The 25,557-nt window shown below is 42.0% G+C and overlaps 1 protein-coding gene across 1 annotated transcript; it reads right to left on the reverse strand.

Moving 5' to 3' along the window:
- Positions 1-5,062: 5,062 nt before the first annotated feature.
- On the reverse strand, positions 5,063-24,165 carry RNF168 (ring finger protein 168; the record flags this gene model as incomplete). Its single annotated transcript, XM_080695910.1, has 6 exons — positions 5,063-6,028; positions 10,492-10,570; positions 12,648-12,766; positions 20,189-20,368; positions 21,611-21,687; positions 23,865-24,165. 6 exons carry the CDS (start codon positions 24,163-24,165, stop codon positions 5,063-5,065), a joined length of 1,722 nt encoding a protein of 573 aa, XP_080552036.1.
- Positions 24,166-25,557: the final 1,392 nt, after the last annotated feature.

Consider the following 25,557-nt stretch of genomic DNA (forward strand, 5'->3'; position numbering starts at 1 on the left):
GAAGCCAGCCTCAGTTACTTAGTGAGGCTCTCAGCAACTTAGTGAGACCCTGTTTCCAAATAAAATATAAAATAGGTCTGGAAGTATAGCCTGGAGGTAGAAAGCCTCTGGGTTCCACCCCCAGTACCACACACACACACACACACACAAAGCCGGGTGTGGTGGTACACACCTATAATCCCATTACTTGGGAGGCTGAGACAAGAGGATCACAGGTTTGAGACCAACTTCAGTAATTTAGTGAGACTGTTTCCAAATTAAAATTAAAATAGGGAAGCTGGGCGTGGTGGCGCACACTTGTAATCCCCGTGCTTGGGAGGCGGGGACAGGAGGATCGCACAGGTTCGAAGCCAGCTGCGCTGGCTTAAGAGACCCTGTTTCCAAATAAAAATATAAAAAATAGGTCTGGGAGTGTAGCCCAGAGGTAGAAGGGCTTCCAGGAACCCCAGTACCACCAAAAAAAAAAAAAAAAAAAAAAATAGGGAGTGCCAGTACCACAAAAAGGCGGCGGGGAGGCTGACTGTATGGTACAAATTTAGAATGCCCTGGGTTCAATCCCTAGTACAAAAAAAAAAAAAAAAATAAGAAAGAAACTAGTATTTGTAACCAGTAGTTGAGCCTGTTCTGAGACAACTAGGCTGCTGCTGCTGCTGAAGAGCTGAGCGAGCTCTTGTCCATCCCGAGGAGTAAGCTGGAGATTTATCTAAGGATCATCAACCACTCGGCTGACTTCCCCACCGATACCAAGATGACTGTAGAACTGTGAAACTGCTCAGCAAAAGCTGAACACTAGACTGAAAACTCTGAAAAGCAGAATAATCACCAGGTTCATAGCTGAGATAAAAGGTTAGAATTAGGACCTGCCTTTGAAAGTAACCTGGCTGAACACACCATGATCACAAGTCAAAGTCTTAGAGCCAGGCATGGTGGTGCATACTTGTAACCCCAGTACTTGGGAGGCTGAGAGGAGGATAACGGGTTCTTGGCCAGCCTCAGCAACTTAGTGTGAACCTGTTTCAAACAAAAAAAACAGGAGCCAGGTGTGGTGGTGCACACTTGTAATTCCAATGGGAGGCTGAGACAGGAGGATCACATGTTTATGTCCAGCCTCTGCAACTTAGTGAAACCCTGTTTCAAATAAAAAATAAAAAATAGGGCTGGGAGAGCTGGGTGTGGTGGCGCACGCTTGTAATCCCAGCATTTGGGAGGCTGAGACACTGGAGGATCGTGGTTCGCGGACAGCCTCAGGTACTTAGTGAGGCCCTTTGCAACTCAGTGAGACCCGGTTTCAAAATAAAGAAAAAATTGGGCAGGGGGTGTAGCTCAGTCAAATGCCTCTGGGTTCCATGCCCAGACCTAAAAAAAAAAAAAAAAAAAAAAAAAAGAAAGAAAAGGCTGGGCATGTAGCTCAGAGGTAGAATGCCCCTGGGTTGAATTCCCAGTACCACAAATACACACACACACACACATGTATATACATATGTATGTACATATATACACACATATATATTTCTTAAAATTTAACAGGCAGCCAGGTATGGTAGCACATGCCTATAAATCCAGTACTCAGGATAAGAAAGGAGGATTGCATGCCAGGTGTGGTGGCGCACTTTTGTAATCCCAGTAGTTGGGAGGCTGAGACAGGAGGATCACAGGTTTCCAGCCAGCTTCAGTTACTTAGTGAGGATCTATTTCAAAATAAAGTCTAAAAAATAGGGCTGGAGGTGGAGCTCAGAGGTAGAATGCCCCTGGGTTCAATCATCAGTACCAAAAAAAAAAAAAAAAGATTGCAGGTTTAAGGATAGCCTCAGTAAGTAGTGAGATTCTCATCAACCTAGCAAGACTGTTTCAAAATAAAAATAAAAAATAGGGAGCCAGGCATGGTGGTGCTTGTAATCCCAGTACTTGGGAAGCTGAGACAGGATTACAAGTTATCACCCAGCCGCTGCTTAGTGAGACCCTGTTTCAAAATAAAGAATAAAAAATGGGGATGGGGGTGTAGCTTGGAGGTAGAATGCACCTGGGTTCAATCCCCAGGACTGCAAAAGAAAACAAAAACAAAAACACAAGAAAACAGAAAAAAAGGACCCTCCATTTTTACTAATTTGAAGCATGGAAATCCTTACAAGTGATAGTATGCATGTCACGTGTTTAATAACCACATTTCTTAACAATATTGTAAAACAAGCTTTTCTAATTTTCTCCCTTGAGTTGTTGGTCTTGCTGTTCTTTTCGCTTTTTGTGTTGCTGGGGATCAAACCCAGGGCCTTATGAGTGTGAGGTGGGCATCCCGCCAGTGAGCTACACCTCCAGCCAGGTCTTTTTCTCAGTGAGTTGGCAGATACTATGAACAGAATTAGCGCTTTGCGATGAATAGCAACTATTTCTTCCTCCAGATTGCCATGTCTTCCAACTTTCCTACGTGGTAGTTTTGTTATAAAGAATTTTATATGGACAACTTCTACTTAAAGTATAACATATATATAATAGCCAAAATTTTATTTTAATAATTCTTTTAATTTTCAGATTCTCAACATCTGCACAGCTTTAGTGCTTTTGCTGCTGGTTTCTAACAAAAAGGCATACATAATAGTAGTAATAGATTAATGGAGAAATTAAAAATTACCTTGAAACAACTTTAGTCAGGAAGACTTCATTAGAGTAAGTGGTTAAATATATGTAACCTTAATATTATTACATGAGCTCAAAGGGACTCATTAAGTAACAGCTGAGGCTGTCTGCAAACCTGGGTCCTCCTGTCTCAGCCTCCCAAATGCTGGGATTACAAGCATGTGGCACCATGACTGGCTGAACTAAACTTTAAAATAGCAGCAGAAGGCTGGCCATGGTGACACATGGTGACACATGATCCTAGTACATGGGAGGCTGAGACAGGAGGCTCAGAGGTTTGAAGCCATCCCTGGCAATTTAGTGAGGCCCTCTGCAACTTAGTGAGACCCTGTTTCAAAATAAGAAATAAAATCTGAATGGGGGTTTAATTTGGAGGTAGAATGTTTCTGAATTCCATATCCAGTACCAAAAAAGAAAAGAAAAGAAAAAAGATAAAAGCAGGTGCTGTGGCACATGCTTGTAATCCCAATACTCAGGAGATGCAGGTTTGAGGTCAGCCTCAGCAAGAAGACTCTTATCAACCTAATGAGACCCTGTTTCAAAATAAAAATAAAAAATAAAATAAGACTGGGGGTGTAGCTTGGAGGTAGGAGGCCCCTGGGCTCAATCCTCAGTAACACACATACTCACATAGAATTAAGATCAAGAATCTCTTAAGTTAAATTTCACAAAATGAAACCACTGCCTGATTTAACTTTCAGGATAAGACTAGGAAAAATCCACATATCATATATTTTATTACTGTCCATAAACACAAGTAAAAGTCAGTATCAATACAACTTGATAGTATAAGGAAATAAACACATGATTATTTCAGTTTCTAAGATATGTTATTATATTAACTGTCCTACAGTAAATTCCCATAATTTATAAAATAGAGTAATTATAAATGTCAATTTCCAGCTGGTTTGTCATCTCAGTACTTGGGAAGCTGAGACAGGAGGATAGCAGGCTCATGGCCAGCCTCAGCTACTCTGTGGGGCCCTCCACAACTTACTGAGATCCTGTTTCAAAACAAACAATATACAACAGGGCTGGGGGTGTAGTTTGGAGGTAGAATGCCCGAGTTCAATCCCCAGTTTCACCAAAAAAAAAAAAAAAGTAATTAAAAAAAATAATTCAGATAATTTTGATTTTGACACCAGATACTATGGTGTGAGATGCTGTAAACCCCAAATATTTTATGTATCATTTGGCAAAGACAGGACAAGAGAGAATATTCTGCCAAAAGATACCTGGCACTCTATTCTGGACTGTTTTGATAACTCATTCAGATCCAATGATCCCCAAATTGCCAATTCACCCCACTCAGCCCAATTCCGACTTTTCTATTTATGCATAAAGAATCTTCCAATCAACTCAATTTTAATTTTCTAGAAAATTGATTTAGTGTTCATCCTAATCCATTTTATTTACTTATTTATTTTTGGTACTAGGAATTAAACCCAGAGAAATTCTCCCTCTGGACTACACCCCCATCCCTATTTTTATTCTTTACAGGTTCTCACTAAGTTGTGGAGGGCCTCACTACGTAGCTGAGGCTGGCTGAGAACCCGCAATTCTGTCTCAGCCTCCCAAGGGATTACAAGGATTACTGAGATTACAACTAAGTGCCACCACACTTGGTCTAATACATTTCAAATTAGAAGAAAAGCCAGGCATGGTGGCCCACGCCTTTAATCTCAGTAGTTGGGAGGCTGAGATAGGATTGCAGGTTCTCAGCCAGCCTCAGCTACTTAGTGAGGTACTCTGCAACTTAATAAGACCTTGTTTCAAAATAAAGAATAAAAATAGGGCTGAGGGTATAGCTTGGAGGCAGAATGCCTCAGGATTTCATCCCCAGCACCAAAAATAAATAAATAAATAAAGGAGCTACTTAGCCACTCTGTCTGTTTCAAAATAAAAATAAAATAGGTCTGGGGGTATAACTTGGAACCAGAATGCCTCTAGGTTCAATCCCCAGTGAGACACACACACACACCAAAAGAATAGAAACTAGTGTTGTGGAAGACACATTTGGAGTGTTCTGTTAAATTAAGTAGCAAAAAAATTCTAGACTTCAAATCTTACATGGCTTCTTTAGCTACTTGTATAGTATTATCTTGCTTTAATTACTACTTATGACAAAAAGGCCATAAAGCATGCAATTTTTGGAAAGAAAATGGCACTTGCAGAATTCTTGAGTTTGGTAGGGCATTTTTATATTCATTCAAAAGGACTGCTAAACTTTAGCACACCAGTTATTAACAATGGAAAGGACAGGGACCATGATTATCAGTGAGTTTTACAGAAACGCATTTGTATATTCTTCCCTTGTAATCTCAGTCGTTGAAGACAATGATACCTAGAGAGCAGAGATGAATGACAAAATTATAGACTGAGAGAAAGAGACAGTACAATCCAGCAAGACACTCCCTTTACCCAACACGCATTACTCTGTATACCTCTTAAACATCTGAAAAATACTTCTCTGTGAATTACTAGGCTGTAGGGAATGAGCATTTTTGGATACATTACAATGATTTCTAGTAGAGTTTGACATCTTTCTTCCATTAACCACATGCTTTAGTGGGATTTTAGAAGGTTGCGTGTTTTCATTCCTTGAGCCTTTCAGAGGCTTTGAACGCCCTGTATCAGCTTGCCTTTTGAAGTTCCTGTCTTTGGAATTCTGCCTCTGTCCGTTCAGGAAGCTGCCTGTAGGTGAGGATGTAGCTCGTAACTGGTACTCATCTGGGGATCCTTTCTGCCGGTTTGGCTTTGTGTATTCTCTATCTACCTCTTTCTGAAGTTGTAATGCTAATAATCTGTCCTGTTCCTCTTGTTTATGTCTCTCAAAAAGTAGCTGCTCCAAATCTATCAGTTTTTGCGTAAAATTTCTTTCTGTTTCCTCTTGATTGGAGGAAGATTTGGAAAGCGTTTTCCTCCTTTTTGCAGAAAAGCACGAATCCTTGACTGCTTCAAACAAAGATTCCTGGCTTTTTCTTTTGGAGGTATCTTTCTTGATCACTAGGCTAGACGCTTCATTTTCAGAATCAGTCGTGTTGTCTCCAGTTATCGACGTCATTCCTGATGTAGCACACCCGCTGTCTGTTCTGCCACAAGGCTTAACGGTCGCTTCATTCGTGTAAGGACCTTTGGTTGCAGGTCCCTCATGATTTTTGACATGTAATTCTTCATCATGATCACTTGATTTTGTTCTGGCTTTTCCCTCAGGGCACTGTTCTGCATCGTGGGCACGTAACCGTGGCATAGGTGACTCTACTGAAAACTCCACACCTTGTTCCTGAATTTCAAGGCGCATCTGAGGAGAAAGCGTTGGCATATCCTCTTCAGTTTGTGTTGGCACACCTTCTTTATCTTGCCATGTTGGAATCTGCTTATCACGACTGTGAACTTCCTGTAGAAAACAGAAAAACATTGAATGTATGAAGGGAAATATAAGTTTAATGATATATACCATATACATTATTAAGTTTTACTAATAAAGGTATACTAGTTCTCTCTTGTTTTGTGGTACTGCGGATGTAAACCAGGACCTTATGCATGCTAGACAAATTGCTCTGCCTCTGAGTTACATCACAGGCCCAATTCTTTTTCTTTCTCAACATTATTATCCTATGAGCCAGTTTAGATTAGGGCTTTCTTTTCTCTCCTTTCTCTCTTCCCTCTCCCCCCTCCCAGGGCCTCACTAAGTTGTGGAGGCTGTCCTCAAACTTGAGATCCTCCTGTTTCAGCCTCCCAAGTACTGGGATCACAGGCATGTGGCACCCACTTGTAATCCCCGCACTTGGGAGGCCGAGACAGGAGGATCGCGCAGGTTCAAAGCCAGCCCCCGCTGGCTTAAGAGACCCTGTTTCCAAATAAAATAAAAAATAGTTCTGGAAGTAGAGCCCAGAGGTAGAAGGTTCCTGGGTTCCATCCCCAGCACCACTAAAAAAAAAAAAAAAAAAAAAAAAAAAAAGACATCGATTCATTTTCACGTCCACAAAAATCTATACATTAAAATCCACAAATTGCCGAGCGTGGTGGCGCACGCTTGTAATCCCCGCCCTTGGGAGGCAGAGATAGGAGGATCGCGCAGGTTCTAAGCCAGCCGCGCACGTTGGCTTAGGAAACGCTGTTTCCAAATAAAAATGTAAAACAGGGTCTGGGAGTGTAGCCCGGAGATAGAAGGGCTTCCAGGAACCCCAGTACCACCACCACACACACAAAAAACCCCCCACAAATTACAAATTACATTTTATATATGGCCAATTTCTGACCTCTTTCACCTTATAAACTTCTAGTTCAGATTTTTTTTGGGGTACTAGGGATTGAGCCCAAGGGGCTTTCTACCTATGACCTACAACCACAGTCCAAATTTATTTTGGAATAGGTTCTCACTAAGTAGCAGGGGACCTTGCTAAGTTGCTGAGGCTGGCCACAAACCTATGATCTTCCTGTCTTGGCCTCCCAAGTACTACAAGCATATGCCATCATGCCTGGCTAGTTCAGGAACTTGTGTGTGTGTGTGTGTGGGGTACTGGACATGGAATCCAGGGGCATTCTATCTCTGAGCTATACCCCCAACCTGCGCGATCCTCCTGTCTCAGCAGCTTGATGAGTCTCACTACTTGCTGAAACTATCCTTGAACTTGTGATCCTGTCTAAGCCTCCCAAGTACTGGGATTACAGGCATGCCCCCACCCTAGTCCAGAAACTTTTAACCTTTTTTGTGATGTGGAGCTACATTCTGGCATTTTTCTGAAGCTTCCAGATAGATCTCTTCCGAAATAACATTTTTTTTTTGAAGGTCTGGGGATGGAACCTGAGGCATTCGACCTCTGAGCTACACCCCCTGCCCTATTTTTTATTTTTTATCTGGAAACAGGTTCTCACTGAGTGCAAAGGGTCTCACTAAGTAGCTGAGACTGTCCGTGAACCGTGATCCTCCAGGTCTCAGCCTCCCAAATGCTGGGATTACAAACGTGTGCCACCACGCCCGGCTTATAAGTCAATTATTAAAATATTTGAAGCAAATGTGCAAGCAAGCCGGGAAACAGGGTCTATTAAACCAGCATGGCTGGCTTTGAACCTGCGCGATCCTCCTGTCTCTGCCTCCCAAGCTCGGGGATTTCAAGCGTGCGCCACCACGCCCGGCTCCTCGTGGCTTTTTTTTTTTTTGGTGGTAATGGGGTTCCTGGAAACCCTTCTACCTCCCGGCTATACTCCCAGACCTATTTTATATTTTTATTTGGAAACAGGGTCTCTTAAGCCAGCATGGCTGGCTTTGAACCTGCGCGATTCTCCTGTCTCCACCTCCCAAGCGTGGGGATTACAAGTGTGCTCCACCACCCCTGGCTCCCAGTAGCATTTTTTTTTTTTTTTTGGTGGTACTGGGGGTGGGGAGACCCAGAGGCGTTCTACCTCTGGGCTACACTCCCAGACCTATTTTATATTTTATTTGGAAACAGGGTCTCACTAAGTTGCTAAGAACCTCACTAAGTAGCTGAGGCTGGCTTCGAACCTGTGCGATCTTCCTGTCTCTGCCTCCCAAGCGCGGGGATTACAAGCGTGCGCCACCACGCCCGGCTCCCAGTAGCATTTTTAATGAAGCAATGTAGGTGTGTGTGTGTGTGTGTGTGTGTGTGTGTGTTACTAAAAATTGAATTCAGGGGTATTCTACCTCTGAGCTATACCCCCAGCCCTATTTTATTTTTTTTGTTTTGAAACAGGGTCTCACTAGGTTGCTGAGGCTGGCTAGGAACTTGTGATCATTCTGACTCAGCCTCCCAAGTACTGGGATTACAAGTGTGCACCACCATGCCCAGCTAGCAACGTGGTTTGGATTGGCCAAATTCTAGATCGATTACCTAGTTTTGCTGTGAATATGATATTGGGGGAAAATGTCCCAGCTCTACAACGCTTCCCGACTAACCATCTATTCTAGTATGAGCTGCAATACCTGTATGTGAATCCACCCCTCTATTCATTTACTTCAAAGACTTTAAGCAACTGTCTTAAATACTTTATGCTCAGTTTTCTTTTTCTCTCTTTTCTGTCTTTCTGTACTGCATACTGAACTCTAAGACTCGTGCACGGCAGGCATAAATTCTACCACTGAGCTACATAGGTTTGTATTGCCTCTTATAGTTTATCCTTTGTATTTATATTATCTTATCATGAATTTTCTGAACTTGCAATCCTCCTGTATTATCCCAGTAGCAGTGATGATAGGTGTGTGCCACCATGCCTAGCCTCAGTTTTCTTAAAATGTTAAATAAGCACAAAGATGACTCCTTAGCTGGTAGTTGTATGAAGATTAAAGATTATACATAAACTTGGCACAGAGTAAATGTCCATGAGATGCTAGCTGGTATGAAACCACCTAGCAGAATAAAATATGTTAGGAATCTGTCAAGAACATAAAACTTCTCTGTAGTTTTTTTTTTTTTTTTTTTTTTTTTTTTTTTTTTTTTACTTTGGCACATGTTAACCTCTCCTAGTCTTATTTTCCTGGAAACCTGATAAAGGTGAAATGTCATATGTTATCAGGCTACACAGCTTATGGTAAAAATTCACCTCTGAATGGTGAATGGCATCCATGCTAAAACTGAGTGTTCTATGATTCTGAGGCTTCTCTAAGTGACTTACAACTCTCTTGACTGGGTATGTTCCTGACCAGGACTCCTGAAAGCTACACCCATGGGCTGTTACCAGAAATAATTGACTCTTAAAGGGCATGAAGTTTCAGTGGTTACCACACTGACTTCTGTGGTTTTATTACTATGCCATCACTTAGGAGCTGTGAGGATTCCTCCTGAACACAGTTAATACTGTACTACTAGCATGGTTTGTTTGCCATCTTATGATTATTTTTTTTAAGGGTATGCATAAAGAGTTTATTGGGTGAGTTCACCAAGAAGGTCACAGAGCTGTCTGGGTGGGTGGGGGTGGGGGTGGGGGTGGGGTGTGTGTGTGTGTGTGTGTGTGTGTGTGTGTGTGTGTGTGAGAGAGAGAGAGAGACTGGGAACTGAAACCACTGGGTTTCTTCCTCTGGAACCCAGGAGCCTTCTACCTCCGGGCTATAATCTCAGACCTATTTTATATTTTATTTGGAGACAGGGTCTCTTAAACCAGCTGAGGCTGGCTTCGAACCTGCACAATCCTCCTGTCTCAGCCTCCCAAGCATGGGGATTACAAGCGTGCAACACCACTCCTGGCTTTCTAGCCCTATTTTATATTTTTTTATTTTTGGAAACATGGTCTCACTAAGTTGCTGAAGGCATCACTAAACTGCTGAGGATGGGCATGAACCTGCAATCTTCCTAGGAGTCTCAGCCACCCAAGTACTGGAATTACAGGTGTGCACCACCACATCTGGGTGGCTATGGACACTTTTGACACTACAATGGCATGGCTGAAGAGCTGCGAGACTTTTTTTGGTGGGTGGGGGGGTTGGTACTGAGGATTAAGCCCAAGAGCATTCAACCTCTGAGCTATACCCCAGCCCTATTTTTATCTTGAAACAGGGTCTTACAAGGTTGATGAGAATCTCACTATTCTCTGTCCTCAAACTGAGGCTCTGCTGAGGCTGTCCTCAAACCAGCAATTCTCCTGTCTCAGCCTCCCAAGTACTGGGATTACAAGTGTGTGCCACTACACCCGGCTCACAGAGACTGTTTTGATAACAAAGACTAAAATAGCTCCAGTTGGCCCTTGAGAGAAAAGGCTTACTGATCCTTAGTTCAGGTGAGCACAGATGACTAAGAAAGGCTGTTCCATTATCTATAATCCCTAAAAAAATTAGGAAACCACAGGTATTAGTAGTTTTATACCTTTAGGAAATATGCCTTAAGAATATCTTTAGCATCAACATACCTTAATTATGGAGTTTTCCTTGACTTTTACAAGTTCAGACTGAGATGCTGATCCAAATAGACATTTAGGTGACAAATACCTTAAAAAAAAAATGAATCAGTTTGAATGTCTTGAGAGTCGGTAGATACCCAATATACTGAATCACAGCTATTTATGTCTAAGGTTGTCTGATTTACCGATTAGCTGATTTTCTAAAATCCATTTCATCTCCGGGTCTCAAATATTTTGTGCTTACTATTATAAGTGTGAGGTCCTGGCTTTGATCCCCTAACACAGTTAAAAAAAATAGTTGAGTAATATTTTCAAAGGAAAACAACAAAAAATACAAAAAGAAATAAAACTTGCTGTGTGTGGTGGTGCATGTCCATAATCCCATTAACCAGGTGACTGAGGCCGTCTGAGGACCACAGATTCCAGGCCAGCTCAGCAACTCGGTGAGACCTAAGTTGCTAAGGATCTTGCTGAGTTGCTGAAACTGGACCAAATCTGCAATCCTCCTGTCTCAGCTTCCCGAGTACTGGGACTATGGGCATGCGCTACTATACCCAGCTTAAATCTTTTTTTTTTCCTTCCCCCTGTACACTGGGGATTGAGCCTAGGGGCATTCTACCTCCAAACTACACCCCCAGCCTGATTTTTTATTCTTTTTTTTTGGCAGTACTGGGAATGGAACCCAGGGACATTCTACCTCTGAGCTACACCCCCTGCCCCATTTTTCAGTCTTTTTACTTTTTGAAACAGGGTCTCACTGAGTTGCAAAGGGACTAAGTAGCTGAGGCTTTCCGTGAATCGTGATCCTCTAGTTTCCGCCTCCCAAATGCTGAGATTACAAGTGTGCGCCACCATGCCTGGCTCCGATTTTTTATTCTTTATTTTGAAACAGAGTCTCACTAAGTTGTGGAGGGCACTGTAAAGCAGCTGAGGCTGGCCATGAACCCGGATCCTCCTGTCTCAGCCCCCCAAGTACTGGGATTACAAGCATGCACCACCATGCCCGGCTTTCCATCTTAGATATTTCTTAATTCTTGAAAAACTTAAAAGGCGGATAGCATCAAACTATCATGCCAGAAACTTTGGCTGTTTCCTTATTTATTTATTTATTTTTTGGTTCTAGATATTGAACCCAGGGCTTTGCACATTCTAAGCAGGTGTTCTGCCATAATCACATGCTCTCAGCCTCTGCTTACTACATTTTTACTCTATTGAGAAAGGCTTCATGATTAGATGTCTACAATTATGGAATAGATACTTAATATTATATACTTTTTATACCAACTATCTGCCTACACACAAACAGATACGTTAACATATCAACTTAATTGTTTATCTCTAAATTTCTAAGCCTATTTAATAGGCTATTTGCCCCAAAATATGTGAAGTTTGTAATAAAATGGACAATGTAGTAAAAGTAGGAATAAGAAGGCAGATTACACAATGGTAGGTTTGTGTGTGTGTGTGTGTGTGTGTGTGTGTGTGTGTGTGATTCTGGGGATTTAATTCATGGGCACTCTAACTCTGAGGAGATTAGGCCCCCTTTATAAGTTTTTTGAGACAGGGTCTTGCTAGTTCGGTTAGAGTCTACTACTTGCTGAGGCTGTTTCTGAACCTACAATCCTCCTGTCTCAGTCTCAACAGATGGGTAGGTATATTTTTTAAATTGTAAAATATCAGCTGGGCATAGTGGTACACACCTGTAATCCCAGTACTTGGGAGGGTGAGGCAGGAGGACCAGAGGTTTGAGGACAGCCTCGGCTATGTAGTGAGGTGCTCTGCAACTTAGTGAAACTAAGGAGCTATACCACCAGCCTTATTATTATTATTATTATTATTTTGAAACAGGGTCTTACTGAGTTGCAAAGGGCCTCACTAAGTAGTAGCTGAAGCTGTCTGGGAACTGTGATCCTCCTGTCTCAATTTCCAAATGCTGGGATTACAAGCGGGTGCCACCACGCCCAGCTATTCCATTCCAGATTTCTTTATCCTTGTGCTAGTCAGGAATAAAATGAGAGTAGCTCATTTCTTTTCACTTTACAATCTCACTGTCTTTAGAGTTACCCAAGAGAGTTCATGGAGAAAATATAAACAGTGGTCTAATAAGAATAAAAACATTGACGGAGTAGATGGCCAACAGATATTAATAGTCATATTTAACTTACTTCTGAATGTCCTCAGTGTTTCTTTGTCTGTTCTTATTTTTCTTTTGTGACATAATTGCAACTGGATCAGATTTTCTGGGATTCGAGGAAGGAAACATACTTCCCTCATGGAAATTGTTCTTCACCAACAAAAAAAGAAAGACATTATTAAAGAAAACTTTTGATTAAATAAGATAGTAATTGAATTAATTTAGGATCTACCAAACTTTTCAGGAATTATATTTAAATAATTTTGAGGGGGGAATACTACAGATTAAGCCCAGGCGGACATTCGACTTCTGAACTATACACCCTCAGCCCTTTATTTTGAAACAGGGTCGCACTATGTTGCTTAGGCTCTTGGTAGTTGCTGAAGCTGTCCTTGAACCTGTAATTCTGTCCTGGCCTCCTAAACATTGATACTACAGGCATGCACCACTACTCCCATTTTTTTTTTGGGGTGGGGGGCAGTACTGGGGATTGACCCCAAGGGCATTCTACCTCCGAGTTATACCCTATTTTTAATTTTAAAAAAATTTTATGGTACTGGGGATGGAACCTAGGAGATTTCTATCTCTGGGTTACATTCCCAGATCTAATTTATATTTTATTTGGAAATAGGGTCTAAGTTGTGGAGGGCCTAAATAAGTAGCTGGGGCCAGCCTTGAACCTTCGATCCGCCTCTCTTAGCCTCCTAAAGGCTGGGATTACAAGGATGCACCACCATACCTGGCTCTCCTAGCATATTTACATCCTTTTTTTTGTGTGTGTGGTGGTACTAAGGTTCCTGGAAGCCCTTCAACCTCCGGGCTACACTCCCAGACCTATTTTATACTTTTTTATATTTGGAAGCAGGGTCTCTTAAGCCAGTGCAGTGGCTTCAAACCTGCACGATCCTCCTGTCTCCGCCTCCCAAGAGGGGGGATTACAAGCGTGCGCCACCACGCCCGGCTTACATTCTTTATATATATAAAAGTATATATACACGTGTGTGTGTGTGTGTGTGTGTGTGTGTGTGTGTGTGTGTATGTGTGTTACTAGAGACTAAACTCAGGGACATTCTATCTCCAAGCTATACTTCCAGTCCTATTTTTGAAAGTCTTGTTTTTAAAACAGATCTCACTAGGTTAATGAGAGTCTCATTAATTGTTGAGGCAGTCCTCAAACCTGTGGGATTACATGCATACATCACCACACTCAGCTTCTTTATATTCTTTAAAAGAGATCATGCAAAAATCAGTAGTCAAGCCAGGCGTGGTGGTACATGTTTGTAATCCCAGGATTCGGGAGCCTATTTAGTGAGGCCCTTTGCAACTCTGTTAATGCCCTGTTTCAAAAATTAAAAGACTTAAAAACAAACAAACAAACAAACATCAAACATGGCTGGGAGTGTAGCTCAGAGGTACAATGCTCCTGGGTTCCATCCCCAGGACTGGAGAAAAAAAAAAAAAAAAAAAAGCCAGGCATGGTGGCGCACGCTTATAATCCCAGCATTTGGGAGGCTGAGACTGGAGGATTATGGTTCGCAGACAGCCTCAGCTACTTAGTGTGGCCCTCTGCAACTCAGTGAGACCCAGTTTCAAAATAAAGAATAAAAACAGGTCAAATGCCTCTGGGTTCCATCCCCAGACCTGCAAAAGAAAGAAAAGGAAAAAAAAAATCAGTAGTCAGCCCTTAATACCCATGGGTTCTGTATTCTGGGAGTCAACGAACCATTAATTGAAAATATCTGGGGCTGGTCCAGGTGGTGCTAGCATGTAATCCTAGCATTTGGGAGGCTGAGACAGGAGATTCACAGTTCAAGGACAGTCTCAGCTACTTAGTGAGACCCTTTGAAACTCAGTGAGACCCTGTTTTAATATTAAGAATAAAAGCTGGGCATGGTGGCTCACACTTGCAATGCCAGTAATTTTTGAGGCTGAGACAGGAGGATCGCGGTTTGCGGATAGCTTCAGCTACTACTTAGTGAGGCCTTTTGCAACTCAGTAAGATCCTGTTTCAAAATACAGAATAAACATAGGGCTGGGGGTGTAGCTCAGAGGTAGAATGCCTCTGGGTTCCATCTCCAATACCACAAAAAAAAAAAAAAAAAAAGAAAAGAAAAAATATTTGGGAGGAAAAAATTATTTGTACTGATAATGTACAGATTATTATTCCCTGAAAAAATATAACTGCTTATGTAGCATTTACATTGCATTAGATATCATAAGTAATCTATAGATAACTTCAAGTATACAGAAGTATATAGATTATATGCACAACCATCCTATTTTATTATTTTTGTGTGTATATGGTATTGGAGGTTGAATCCAGAGGCATTCTAACTCCAAGATACACCCTAGCCCTATCTTTCTTTTTTTTCTTTTTTGTGGTATTGTAGGTGGAACCAGGGGCATTCTACCTCCGAGCTACACCCCCAGCCTTACTTTTTATTCTTTATTTTGAAACAGGGTCTAAGTTGTGAAGGGCCTCACTAAGTAGCTGAGGCTGGCTGAGAACCTATAATCCTCCTGTCTCAGCCTCCCAAATGCTGGGATTACAAGCATGCACCACCACCCCTGGTTTATTTTTACTTTTTGAAACGGTCTCACTAGGTTGATGAGAGTCTCACTACTTGCTGAGGCTGAGGCTAGTCGTGACCTTCGATCCTCCTATCTCAACCTAAATACTGAAATTACAAGAGTGCGCCACCATGTCCAGGTCACAGCGATGCTATTTTATTTTATTTAAAACAAGGTCTCAGCCGGGCGTGGTGGCGCACGCTTGCAATCCCTGTGCTTGGGAGGCTGAGACAGGAGGATCACACGGGTTCGAAGCCAGCCTTGACTACTTAGTGAGGCTCTCAGCAACTTAAGTGAGACCCTGTTTCCAAATAAAATATAAAATGGGTCTGGGAGTATAGCCCAGAGTTAGAAAGCCTCTGGCTTCCACCTCCAGTACCACACAAAAAAAAAAAAAAAAAAAAAAAAAGAGAGAGAGAGAGAGAGAGAAAAGAAAACAAGGTCTCACTAAGTTGCAGAGGGACTTCACTAAATAGCTGAGGCTGGCCACGAACCTGTGATCCTGTCTCAGCCTCACAAGTACTGGGATTACAAGTATGGGCCACCATGCCTGGCAGCTACACTATTTTATATAAGAGACTTGAGGATTCTTGGGTTTTTGTATCCATGGAAGGTTGAAGCCACCAGGAAAAGACTATATAAAAATTAAGTCAACCGGGCGTGGTGGCACATGCTTATAATCCCAGCATTCAGGAGGCTAAGACTGGAGGACTGCGGTTCACGGACAGTCTCAACTACTTAGGAGGCCCTCCACAACTTAGTGAGACCCTGTTTCAAAATAAAGAATAAAAAATAGGGCAGAGGGTGTAGCTTGGAGGTCGAATGCCCCTGGGTTACACACACACACACACACACACACTCCACCCAAGTTTTTTTTTTTTTTTTTTATGTGTGTGTGTGTGTGTGTGGTACTGGGGGTGGAACCCAGAGGCTTTCTACCTCCGGGCTATACTCCCAGACCTATTTTATATTTTATTTGGAAACAGGGTCTCACTAAGTTACTGAGAGCCTCACTAAGTAGCTGAAGCTGGCTTCAAAACTGTGTGATCCTCCTGTCTCAGCCTCCCAAGCGTGGGGATTACAAGCGTGCACCACCACGCCCGGCAACCCAAGTTGGTTTAAATTATTTTCTGTGTACATTATGAAGCAAAACCCAAAAAGGCCTAATGATACCAATCTCATGTAATACCAGTTTCATGTCATTGTAACTATCTTATCCATGAGGTAAATTTTAAAGAAATGAAGACATACCTGAAGTAAAAGTTTCATAGAAACAATTCTAGGTTTTAACAACATATCAGTAAGTATCACAAATTGGGCATGGTGGTGCAGATTTGTACTCACAATACTCAAAGGCTGAGACAGGAAGATGACAGGTTTTAGGCCAGTATCAACAACTCTGCAAGACTCTTTCAAAATAAAGAATAAGCCGGGTGTGGTGGCGCACGCGTGTAATCCCCGCGCTTGAGAGGCTGAGACAGGAGGATTGCGCTGGTTCAAAGCCAGCCTCAGCTACTTAGTGAGGCTCTCATTAGTGAGACCCTGTTTCCAAATAAAATAGAAAAATAGGTCTGAGAGTATAGCCTGGAGGTAGAAAGCCCCTGGATTCCATACCCCAGTGCCACCAAAAAATAAGAAAGAAAATAAAAACAAGTAAACAAAATAAAAAATAAGGCTGGGGGTATAGCTCAGCGAGTAGAATGCTCCTAGGCTCAATCTCCAAAACCAGAAACAAGGAAAAAATTCCCAATTCTAGGTTTGCCTCATTTGGTAAATATATTATTATTGTATTTTATTCTTTTGGTACTGGAGTTGAACCTGAGGGAATTCAACCTCCAAGTTATACCCTCAGCCCTTTATTTTTTTGCGGGTCTAGGGATGGATCCCATGGTATTTAACTTCTGCACTACACTTTCTGCCTTATTTTTTTTTCATTTTTTATTTTGAAAAAGGGTCTCACTGAGTTGTGAAGGGCCTAGCTAAGTAGCTGAGGATGTCCGCGAACTGCGATTCTCCTGTCTCCACCTCCAAAATGTTGGGATTACAAGCTTGTGCCACCATGCCAAGCACCTAAATGCATTTTTTTTTTTTTGCGGGTCTGGGGATGGAACCCAGGGGCATGCGACCTCTGAGCTACACCCTCTGCCCTATTTTTTATTCTTTATTTTGAAACAGGGTCTCACTAAGTTGCATCTCACGCAGATCTTGAGAAAGCTCGATCAGGGGATCCGCAACGGCGTAGATCCCTCATGAAGTATGTCTAGCATTCCTTTCTTCAAAAGACTATTTTAGGATTATTTGGATTAATATGTATAATTAGAATTTTATGTATAAACATTATAACTAAAATTGATGGGCAACGGCTTGTGAGAGACTCAGGCAGCAAAGATTTTTCCCAAGAATAAAGTTTGGGCCAAACATTAAGTTCAAACTGACCTTAGCTTGGGCCAATGTATAAGATTAAGTTGGAGTCAGCCTTGTGAAGTGAGACAAAGCACACTATGATTATTTAAATGTCTGGCACCCCACCCTGAAGTCTGTAAATAATAATGTTTTCTGTCCTTGGAGTTCCTGCTTGCATGGCTATGCCCTTTTCTGCCAAAAAAAGAAAGGATAAAAATAACAAATCTTGAATAAAATGGAGAAGCTTGAATCTGATCTCATGTGACAGTTCTCTCATCGACCTCAGCTTTCTCTCACCAACACATGAACCTCGACTCTTGCTAGGGCTGGACCCTGGCAGGGCCTCACTAAGTAGCTGAGGCTGCCAGTGAACTGCGATCCTCTGGTCTCAGCCTCCCGAATGCTGGGATTACAAGTGGATTACAAGTGTGTGCCACCATGCCTGGCTAGCCCTTTTTATTTTTGATACTGGTGATTGAAAACAGTTGCATTCTCCCTCCAAGTTACACTCTTTTACTATTCTATTTTTTTTTTTTTTTTTTTTTTTAGGTACTGGGGATAGAACCCAGGGGGCTTTTATGTTTTATTTTGAAACTCACTACATAGCTGTGGTTGTCCGCGAACCGTGATTTTCTTGCCTCAGCCTCCCAAATTCTGGGGTTACAAGTGGGTGCCACCACTCCTGCCTCCCTTTTACTTTTATTTTGAAATAGGATCTTGCTAAGTTCCTGACGCTGGCCTCAAAGCTGCAATCCTCCTGTCTCAACTCCCAAGTACTGGGATAATAGGCATGTGCCACCTGGTTATGCTCTGCTTCAAAATATATATATATATATATATATATATATATATATATTTTTTTTTTTTTTTTTTTGCAGTACTGGGGATTGAACCCACGGACATTCTACTTCTGAACTCTACCCCCAGGCCTATTTTTTTTATTATTATTTTTTGTCTTGTTTTTGTTGTGTTTTTTTTTTTTTTTGTGGTACTGGGGATAGAACCCTGGGGCATTTTATTTTGAACCAGGGTAAAACTAAATTGCAGAAAGCTGGCTAGGAACCTGTAATTCTCCCATTTCAGCCTCCTAAATACTGGGATTACTAACGTGCCACCACGCCCAGCTTGCTTTCATTTAAAAAAGTGATTAGCCAAGCACTGTAGAGCATACCTGTAATCCTAGTACTTGTGAGGCCGAGACAGGAGCACCACAGATTCAAAGCCAGCCTCAGCAACTTAGTGAGATGCTGATGCTGTTTCAAAATAAAAAAAAATAAAACAGGGTTGGGAATATATCTAAGGGGTAGAATGACCCTGGGTTAAATCTCTAGGAATAAAAAGGGAGGGGGACATGGGGGATGTAGTTCAGAGGAAAAATGCCCTTGGGTTCATTCTCTAGTATCAAAAAAAAAAAAAAAAAAAAAAAGACAGCAAAAAGTAACTGGCTACTGAGGCCCTTTCCAACTCAGTGAGACCCTGTTTCAAAATAAAATAAAAAATAGGTCTGGGGGTATAGCTTGGAGGTAGAATGTCCCTGAGTTCCATTCCCAGTACCGAAAAATAAATAAATAAATAAATAAATAAATAAAAATAAAATAGGGCAGGAAGTGTAGCTCGGAGGTTGAATGCCACTGGGTTCCATCCTCAGTACCACAAAAAAACGAAAACACAAACAAACAAACAACCACAATAGGACTGGGGGTATAGCTTGGAGGTAGAATGCCCCTGAATTTCTTCCCCAGTAGCACAAAAATAAAATAAAGGCATGATGGTGGTGCATACCTGTAATCCTAGTACTTTACTTGGGAATCTGTGACAGGAAGACTGCAAGTTTGAGGACAGCCTCAGCAAGTAGTGAGATTTCCATCAACCTAGAGATACCTTGTTTCAAAATAAAAATAAAGGCTGGGCATGGTGGCACAGGCTTGCCTAGGCTTGTAATCCCAGTACTTGGGAGGCTGAGACAGGAAGATCATGTGGGTTCGAAGCCAGCCTTAGCTATTTAGTGAGGCTCTCAGCACCTTAGTGAAACCGTTTCCAAATAAAAATATAAAATAGGTCTAAGAGTATAGCCCAGAGGTAGAAGGGCCCTGGGTTCCATCCCTAGTACCAAAAAAAAATAAAATAAATTATAAATAAATAAAAATAAAAGAGAGCTGGGGGAAATAGCTCGGAGGTAGAATGTTCCTGAGTTTAATCCTCTGTACCACACTTGGAAGGGAGGAAAGGAGAAACGAATGAAAAGGAAAAAGCAAGGTAAGACCGGGCGTGGTGCTGCATGCTTGTAATTCCAGCGTTCAGGAGGCTGAGACCGGAGGAATGCAGTTCACAGACAGCCTCAGCTACTTAGTGAGGCCCTCTGCAACTCAGTGAGACCCTGTTTCAAAATAAAGAATAAAAAAATAGGGCAGGGGGTGTAGCTCAGAGGTCAAATGCCCCTGGGTTCTATCCCCAAACCCGTAAAAAAAAAAAAAAAAAAAAAAAAAAAAAAAAAAATAGAAAAAAAAAAAAAAGGAAAAAGGTAAGGTAAGGCAGGTAGAATGACATAAGACAGGTGATCAGAATGTTAATACTTCAAAGTTCCCTCCTAAAACTTACAATATCATTGTTTAACTTTCTTGCCAGTTCTTCATCACTTTTCAGTTGTTCTTCCATCTCGAGTCGCCTTTTTTCTGCCTGTCTCTTTTCCTCTTCTTCCTCCTCTGCCAATAATCTCTGTATATATTCTTGACTGGCTCTGTTTTCTTCTTCCTCACTGGCTCGTCGCTCTGCCTCCACCTTAAAAATTAGTTTAGGATCATCTTCTGTACTTTTTAACTTACAATATTTTATAAGAAGAGTAAAGCAAAAGTCCCAAAAGAATAAATCGGCAAGATCTAAATATCTCAAATGAAGTACCATCTTGGGGAGGCACATACCTGCAGAATAGTTCAAGAAGGCTCTCCCAGAAAGCTTTCCCCAGTCAGCCCAAGGTTGGATCCCAGGGGCATTTTACCTCCAAGCTACACCCTTATCCCTATTTTTTTTTTTTTTTTTTTTAGTCTTTTTATTTTTAAAACAGGGTCTTACTGAGTTGCAAAGGGCCTCGCTAATAAATAGCGAGGCTGTCCATGAACTGCGATCCTCAAGTCTCCATCTCCAGAATGCTGGGATTACAGCGTGCGCCACCATGCCCAGCCCCAGTTCTATTTTTTATTCTTTATTTTGAAACAGGGTCTCACTGAGTTGCAAAGGGCCTCACTAAGTAGTTGAGGCTGCCTGCGAACTGTGATCATCTGTCTCAGCCTCCCAAATGCTGGATTACAAGCATGTGTCACCAAGCTAGGCTAGTCCACTGGAAATTTAATCAAAGTCCCACACCTGTCTCTTCAATCCTTATCAGTTTCTATTACACTGCCACACTTTTAGGGAAGTTCTTCTTGGCAATACTTTCCTCAGTTAATGGAATTCCATGTACTGAGACAGACCTAATATCCTAAACCAAAACCTAGCAAAAGGAGTGATATAGTAAAAACTGACTTGCACTAACACGGCCTATTTTAAAACTGAGTTCAATCCCAAACAATGGGCAGGTGTGGAACTGAGACCAAAGAAGGAACCATTACATCATCAATAGGGGCAGAAACACAAGTAACTTTCTGCTACTAGTTAGTAGAACATTGAAACCCCAACTGAGAGTCTAGACTGAGCACACTACTTACACTACAGCTGACTTGGTGGTGCATACCTGTACTCTCAGTACTTGGGAGGATGAGACAGAAGAACCACAGATTCAAGGACAGCCTCAGCAAGTAGTGAGACTCTCAGCAACCAAGCAAGACCCTGTTCCAAAATAAAAATAGGATTGGGGATGCAGCTCAGAGGTAGAATGCCTCAGGTTCAATCCCTAGTGCCATAAAAACAGAAGCATGTATAAAGCACATTAAAATTACATACATTTCAATACTAATTGTGAGCACATACAACTATAAATAAAACCTGAAACTGAATTTTCTTAAAAAAAAAAATAATAACACCTACCTTACTTATCTCCTCTTCATATTCTCTTCTCAATTCCCCAGGTTTGCTTAATAGATGAACTGGCTGATAGTCATCAACTATTTCACATAAAAAAGAAAAGAACATTATAAGCAACACAAACCATAATCTTTGGCCTTTAGTTAAAACTGTAACAACATAGTGGGACATAGTGGCACATGCCTGTAATCTCAATACTTAGAAGGCTGAGAAAAGAGGACCATGGTTCAAAGACATCCTTAGTAATTCAGTGAGGCCCTGTTTCAAAATTAAATATATATATATGGGGCTGGGGGTGTAGCTCAGAGGTAGAATGCTCCTGGGTTCAATCCCCAGTGACATCACACACACACACACACACACATGGCTGGGGGGTGTAGCACAGAGGTTGAATAGACCAGGGTTTAAGTTCTAGTAACCTGTCCCTTGTCCTAAGAAACAACCCAGGCCAGGTGTGGTGGCACACACTTGTAATCCCAGTACTTGGGAGGCTGAGAAAGGAGGATTGCAGGTTTGCAGGCAACCTCAGCTACTTAGTGAGGCCCTCTGCAACTTAGTGAGACTTGTTTCAAACTAAAGAATAAAAAATAGGGCTGGGGGTGTAGCTCAAAGGTAGAATGTTCCTGGGTTCCATCCCCAGTACTGCGTAAAAAAAAAAAAGGCTGGAGGTGTAGCTCAGAAGTAGAATGCCCTTGGGTGCCACCCACAGTACCCCCCACACACACCAAAAAAAAGAAATCCAGAACTGAGGAACATGTCTGTAATTCCAGCTATTCAGGAGACTGAGGCAGAAGGTGAGTAAGTTCCAGGCCATCCTTGACAATTTAGGGAGATATGTCTCAAAATAAAAAGGGCTAGAAAACATGGCATGGTGGTGCATGCCAGTAACCTCAAGTACCTGGAAGTCTGAGACAGGAGGATGGAAAGTTTGAGGTCAACTTCTGCAACTTACTAAGACCTTATTTCAAAAAACATAAAATAAAAAGGGCTGTGGTATGGCTGGGAGGTAGAATACCCCTGGGTTTGATCCCCACTATAAAAAAAAAATAGGACTGAAGGTATAGCTCAGAAGTAGAACTGCCCCTGGGTTTCATCTCTAGTACCACAGAAAAATAAAATAAAATAAGCCGGGGCGTGGTGGTGCACGCTTGTAATCCCTGTGCTTTAGAGGCGGAGACAGGAGGATCGCGCAAATTTGAAGCCAGCACAGCTGCCTTAGGAGACCCTGTTTCCAAATTTAAAAAATATAAAAAATAGGTGTCTGGGAGTCTAGCCTGGAGGTAGAAGGGTTTCCAGGAACCCCAGTACCACCCCTCCTCCCCCAAAATAATAATAAATAAATACAATAAAATGAATAAATACAAAAAGGCTGCAGATGTAGCTCAGTTGTAGTCTTGGGTTCAATCCCCAGAAACACACACACACACACACACAGTCAAGTGTTCAGTTTCAGGCTCAAGTCCACCTGCTGGAAGGCTTGGACTAAAGACTGAACTAAAGCCCAGCATGGTGGCCCACACTTGTAATCCCAGCATTTGGGAGGCTGAGACTGGAGGATCACCTCAGCTACTTAGTGAGGCCCTGTGCAACTTAGTGAGACCCTGTTTCCAAATAAAGAATAAAAAATAGGACAGGGGGTGTGGCTCGGAGGTAGAATGCCCCTGGGTTCCATCCCCATACCCACCAAAAAATAAATAAATAAATAAATAAATAAATAAATAAATAAATAAAATGAGATTCACGTCTTAAAAGATTTGGTTGTTTTTTTGTGTGTGTGTGTGTGGCACTGGGCTTCCAGGAAGCCCTTTCTACCTCCAGGCTACACTCCCAGACCTATTTTTATATTTTTATTTGGAAACAGGGTCTCTTAAGCCAGCGTGGCTGGCTTCGAACCTGCGTGACCCTCCTGTCTCCGCCTCCCAAGCGCAGGGATTATAAGCATGTGCCACCATGCCCCGGCTAGGATTTGGCCACGCCCGGCTAGGATTTGGGGTTTTTTTTTTTTTTTTTGGTGGTACTGGGGGTGGAACCCAGAGGCTTTCTACCTCCAGGATATACTCCCAGACCTTTTTTTTCTATTTTATTTGGAAAGAGGATCTCACTAAGTTGCTGAAAGCCTCACTAAGTAGCTGAGGCTGGCTTCGAACCTGTGCAATCCTGTTTCAGCCTCCCAAGCGCGGGGATTACAAGCGTGCACCACCACGCCTGGCTAGGAGTTGGGGTTTTTAATCCAATATACACCCTGAGTTTTACTCACCGATTTCCTTTGATTCTTGCCCAGAGACCCTAAGCTTGCATTCCTTTGGATAATGTTTTTGAATCATCTCCCACAGTTTGATATTGATAAGAGAATTTTTTCGAGTATGGTATCTAGTCCATGAAGAGAACCGGCGGCGACAGAAAGGACAGCATAAATTTGCCTTTTCGACAGTTGACTGGAAGCATGGGTTACAGAGTGTGTGTTTACAAGGGAGGGTTACAGGCTGGATAAGGATTTCCATACAAATGGGGCACTGGCATTCCAACAAGGAAGGGATGGCTTCTTTGGGTGCAGTCATTTTAATGTGCTAATAAGGCCTATTCAACTCCAACACCTAGAATAAAAAAAAATCATATTTTCAGCTAAGCACATAGGAAGCAAATCAACACAGTTTTGTGTTTATTATTCCCATAGCCAGGCGTGGTGGCACACACTTGTAATCCCAGCATGGGAGGCTGAGACAGGAGGACAGTGGTTTCTGGACAGTCTCAGCTACTACTTCGTGAGGGCCTTTGCAACTCAGTGAGACTGTTTCAAAATAATAAAAAATAGGGCTGGGGGTGTAGTTCGGAGGTAGAATGCCCCTGCGTTCTGTTCCCACTTCCACAAAATAAATGAATGAATAAATAAATAATAAATAAGTATTATCCCCAACAACATACCAGAATTAAGACATTAGGGCCAGGCATAGTTGTGCATGCCTTTAATCTCAGTGCTTGGGAGAGTCGTAGGTTCCAGGCCAGCCTTAGCAATTTTGCAAGACCCTGTTTCAAAATTAAAAAAAAAAAAAAGAAAAAGAAAAAAAAGAAACAAACAAAAAAACGGGCCTGGTGGCACAAGCTTGTAATCCCAGTCCTTGGGAGGCTGCCACAAGGGTTCAAGCTTCAGCTACTTGGTGAGGCCCTCTGCAACTTAGTGAGACCCTGTTTCAAAATAAAGAATGAAAAGTAGGGCTGAGGATGTAGCTCAAAGGTAGAATGCCCTTTGGTTCAGTCCCCAGTCCCTAAAAAAAAAAAAAGAAAGAAAGAAAAGAAAAAGGAAAAAGCACAACGGTAATCCCAATACTTGGGAGGATGAGGCAGGAGAATTGCAGGTCCCAGGACAGCCTATGCAATTTGGTGAGATTGTAAGCAACTTGGTGAAATACTGGTTCTCAATAAAAATAGAGCTGAGCATTGTAAACAATCTTATTTATATGTTTATAAAATAAACTGACTTAATTGTTCTGGAAAAAGAATAGGGCTGCTCAGGATGTAGCCCGGAGGCAGAAGTCCCCAGGGTTTTACTCCCAGTACCATAAAAAACAAAAATAAAAATAAAAGAGAAGCCGGGCGTGGTGGCGCACGTTTGTAATCCTAGCATTTGGAAGGCTGAAACCGGAGGATCGCGGTTCGCGGACAGCCTCAGCTACTTAGGCCCTTCCCAACTCAGTGAAAGCCTGTTTCAAAATAAATAAAATATTGGCTAGGGGGTGTAGCTCGGAGATCAAATGCCTCTGGGTTCCAGACCCGCAAAAAAAAAAAGTTATTAAAAAATAAAATAATAAAACAGAACTGGGGATGTAGCTCAGAAGTAGAATGCCTCTGGGTTCAATTCTCAGTACCACAAACTAACAATAATAATAAAAGAAAACAAACATTAGGAGCTACAAACAGGGCTTGAGGCAAAAAGGCGATGTCAGGGTCAAGGA

This window comes from Muscardinus avellanarius (genome assembly GCF_963383645.1).
Source record: "Muscardinus avellanarius genome assembly, chromosome: 5".
Taxonomy (NCBI): domain Eukaryota; kingdom Metazoa; phylum Chordata; class Mammalia; order Rodentia; family Gliridae; genus Muscardinus; species Muscardinus avellanarius.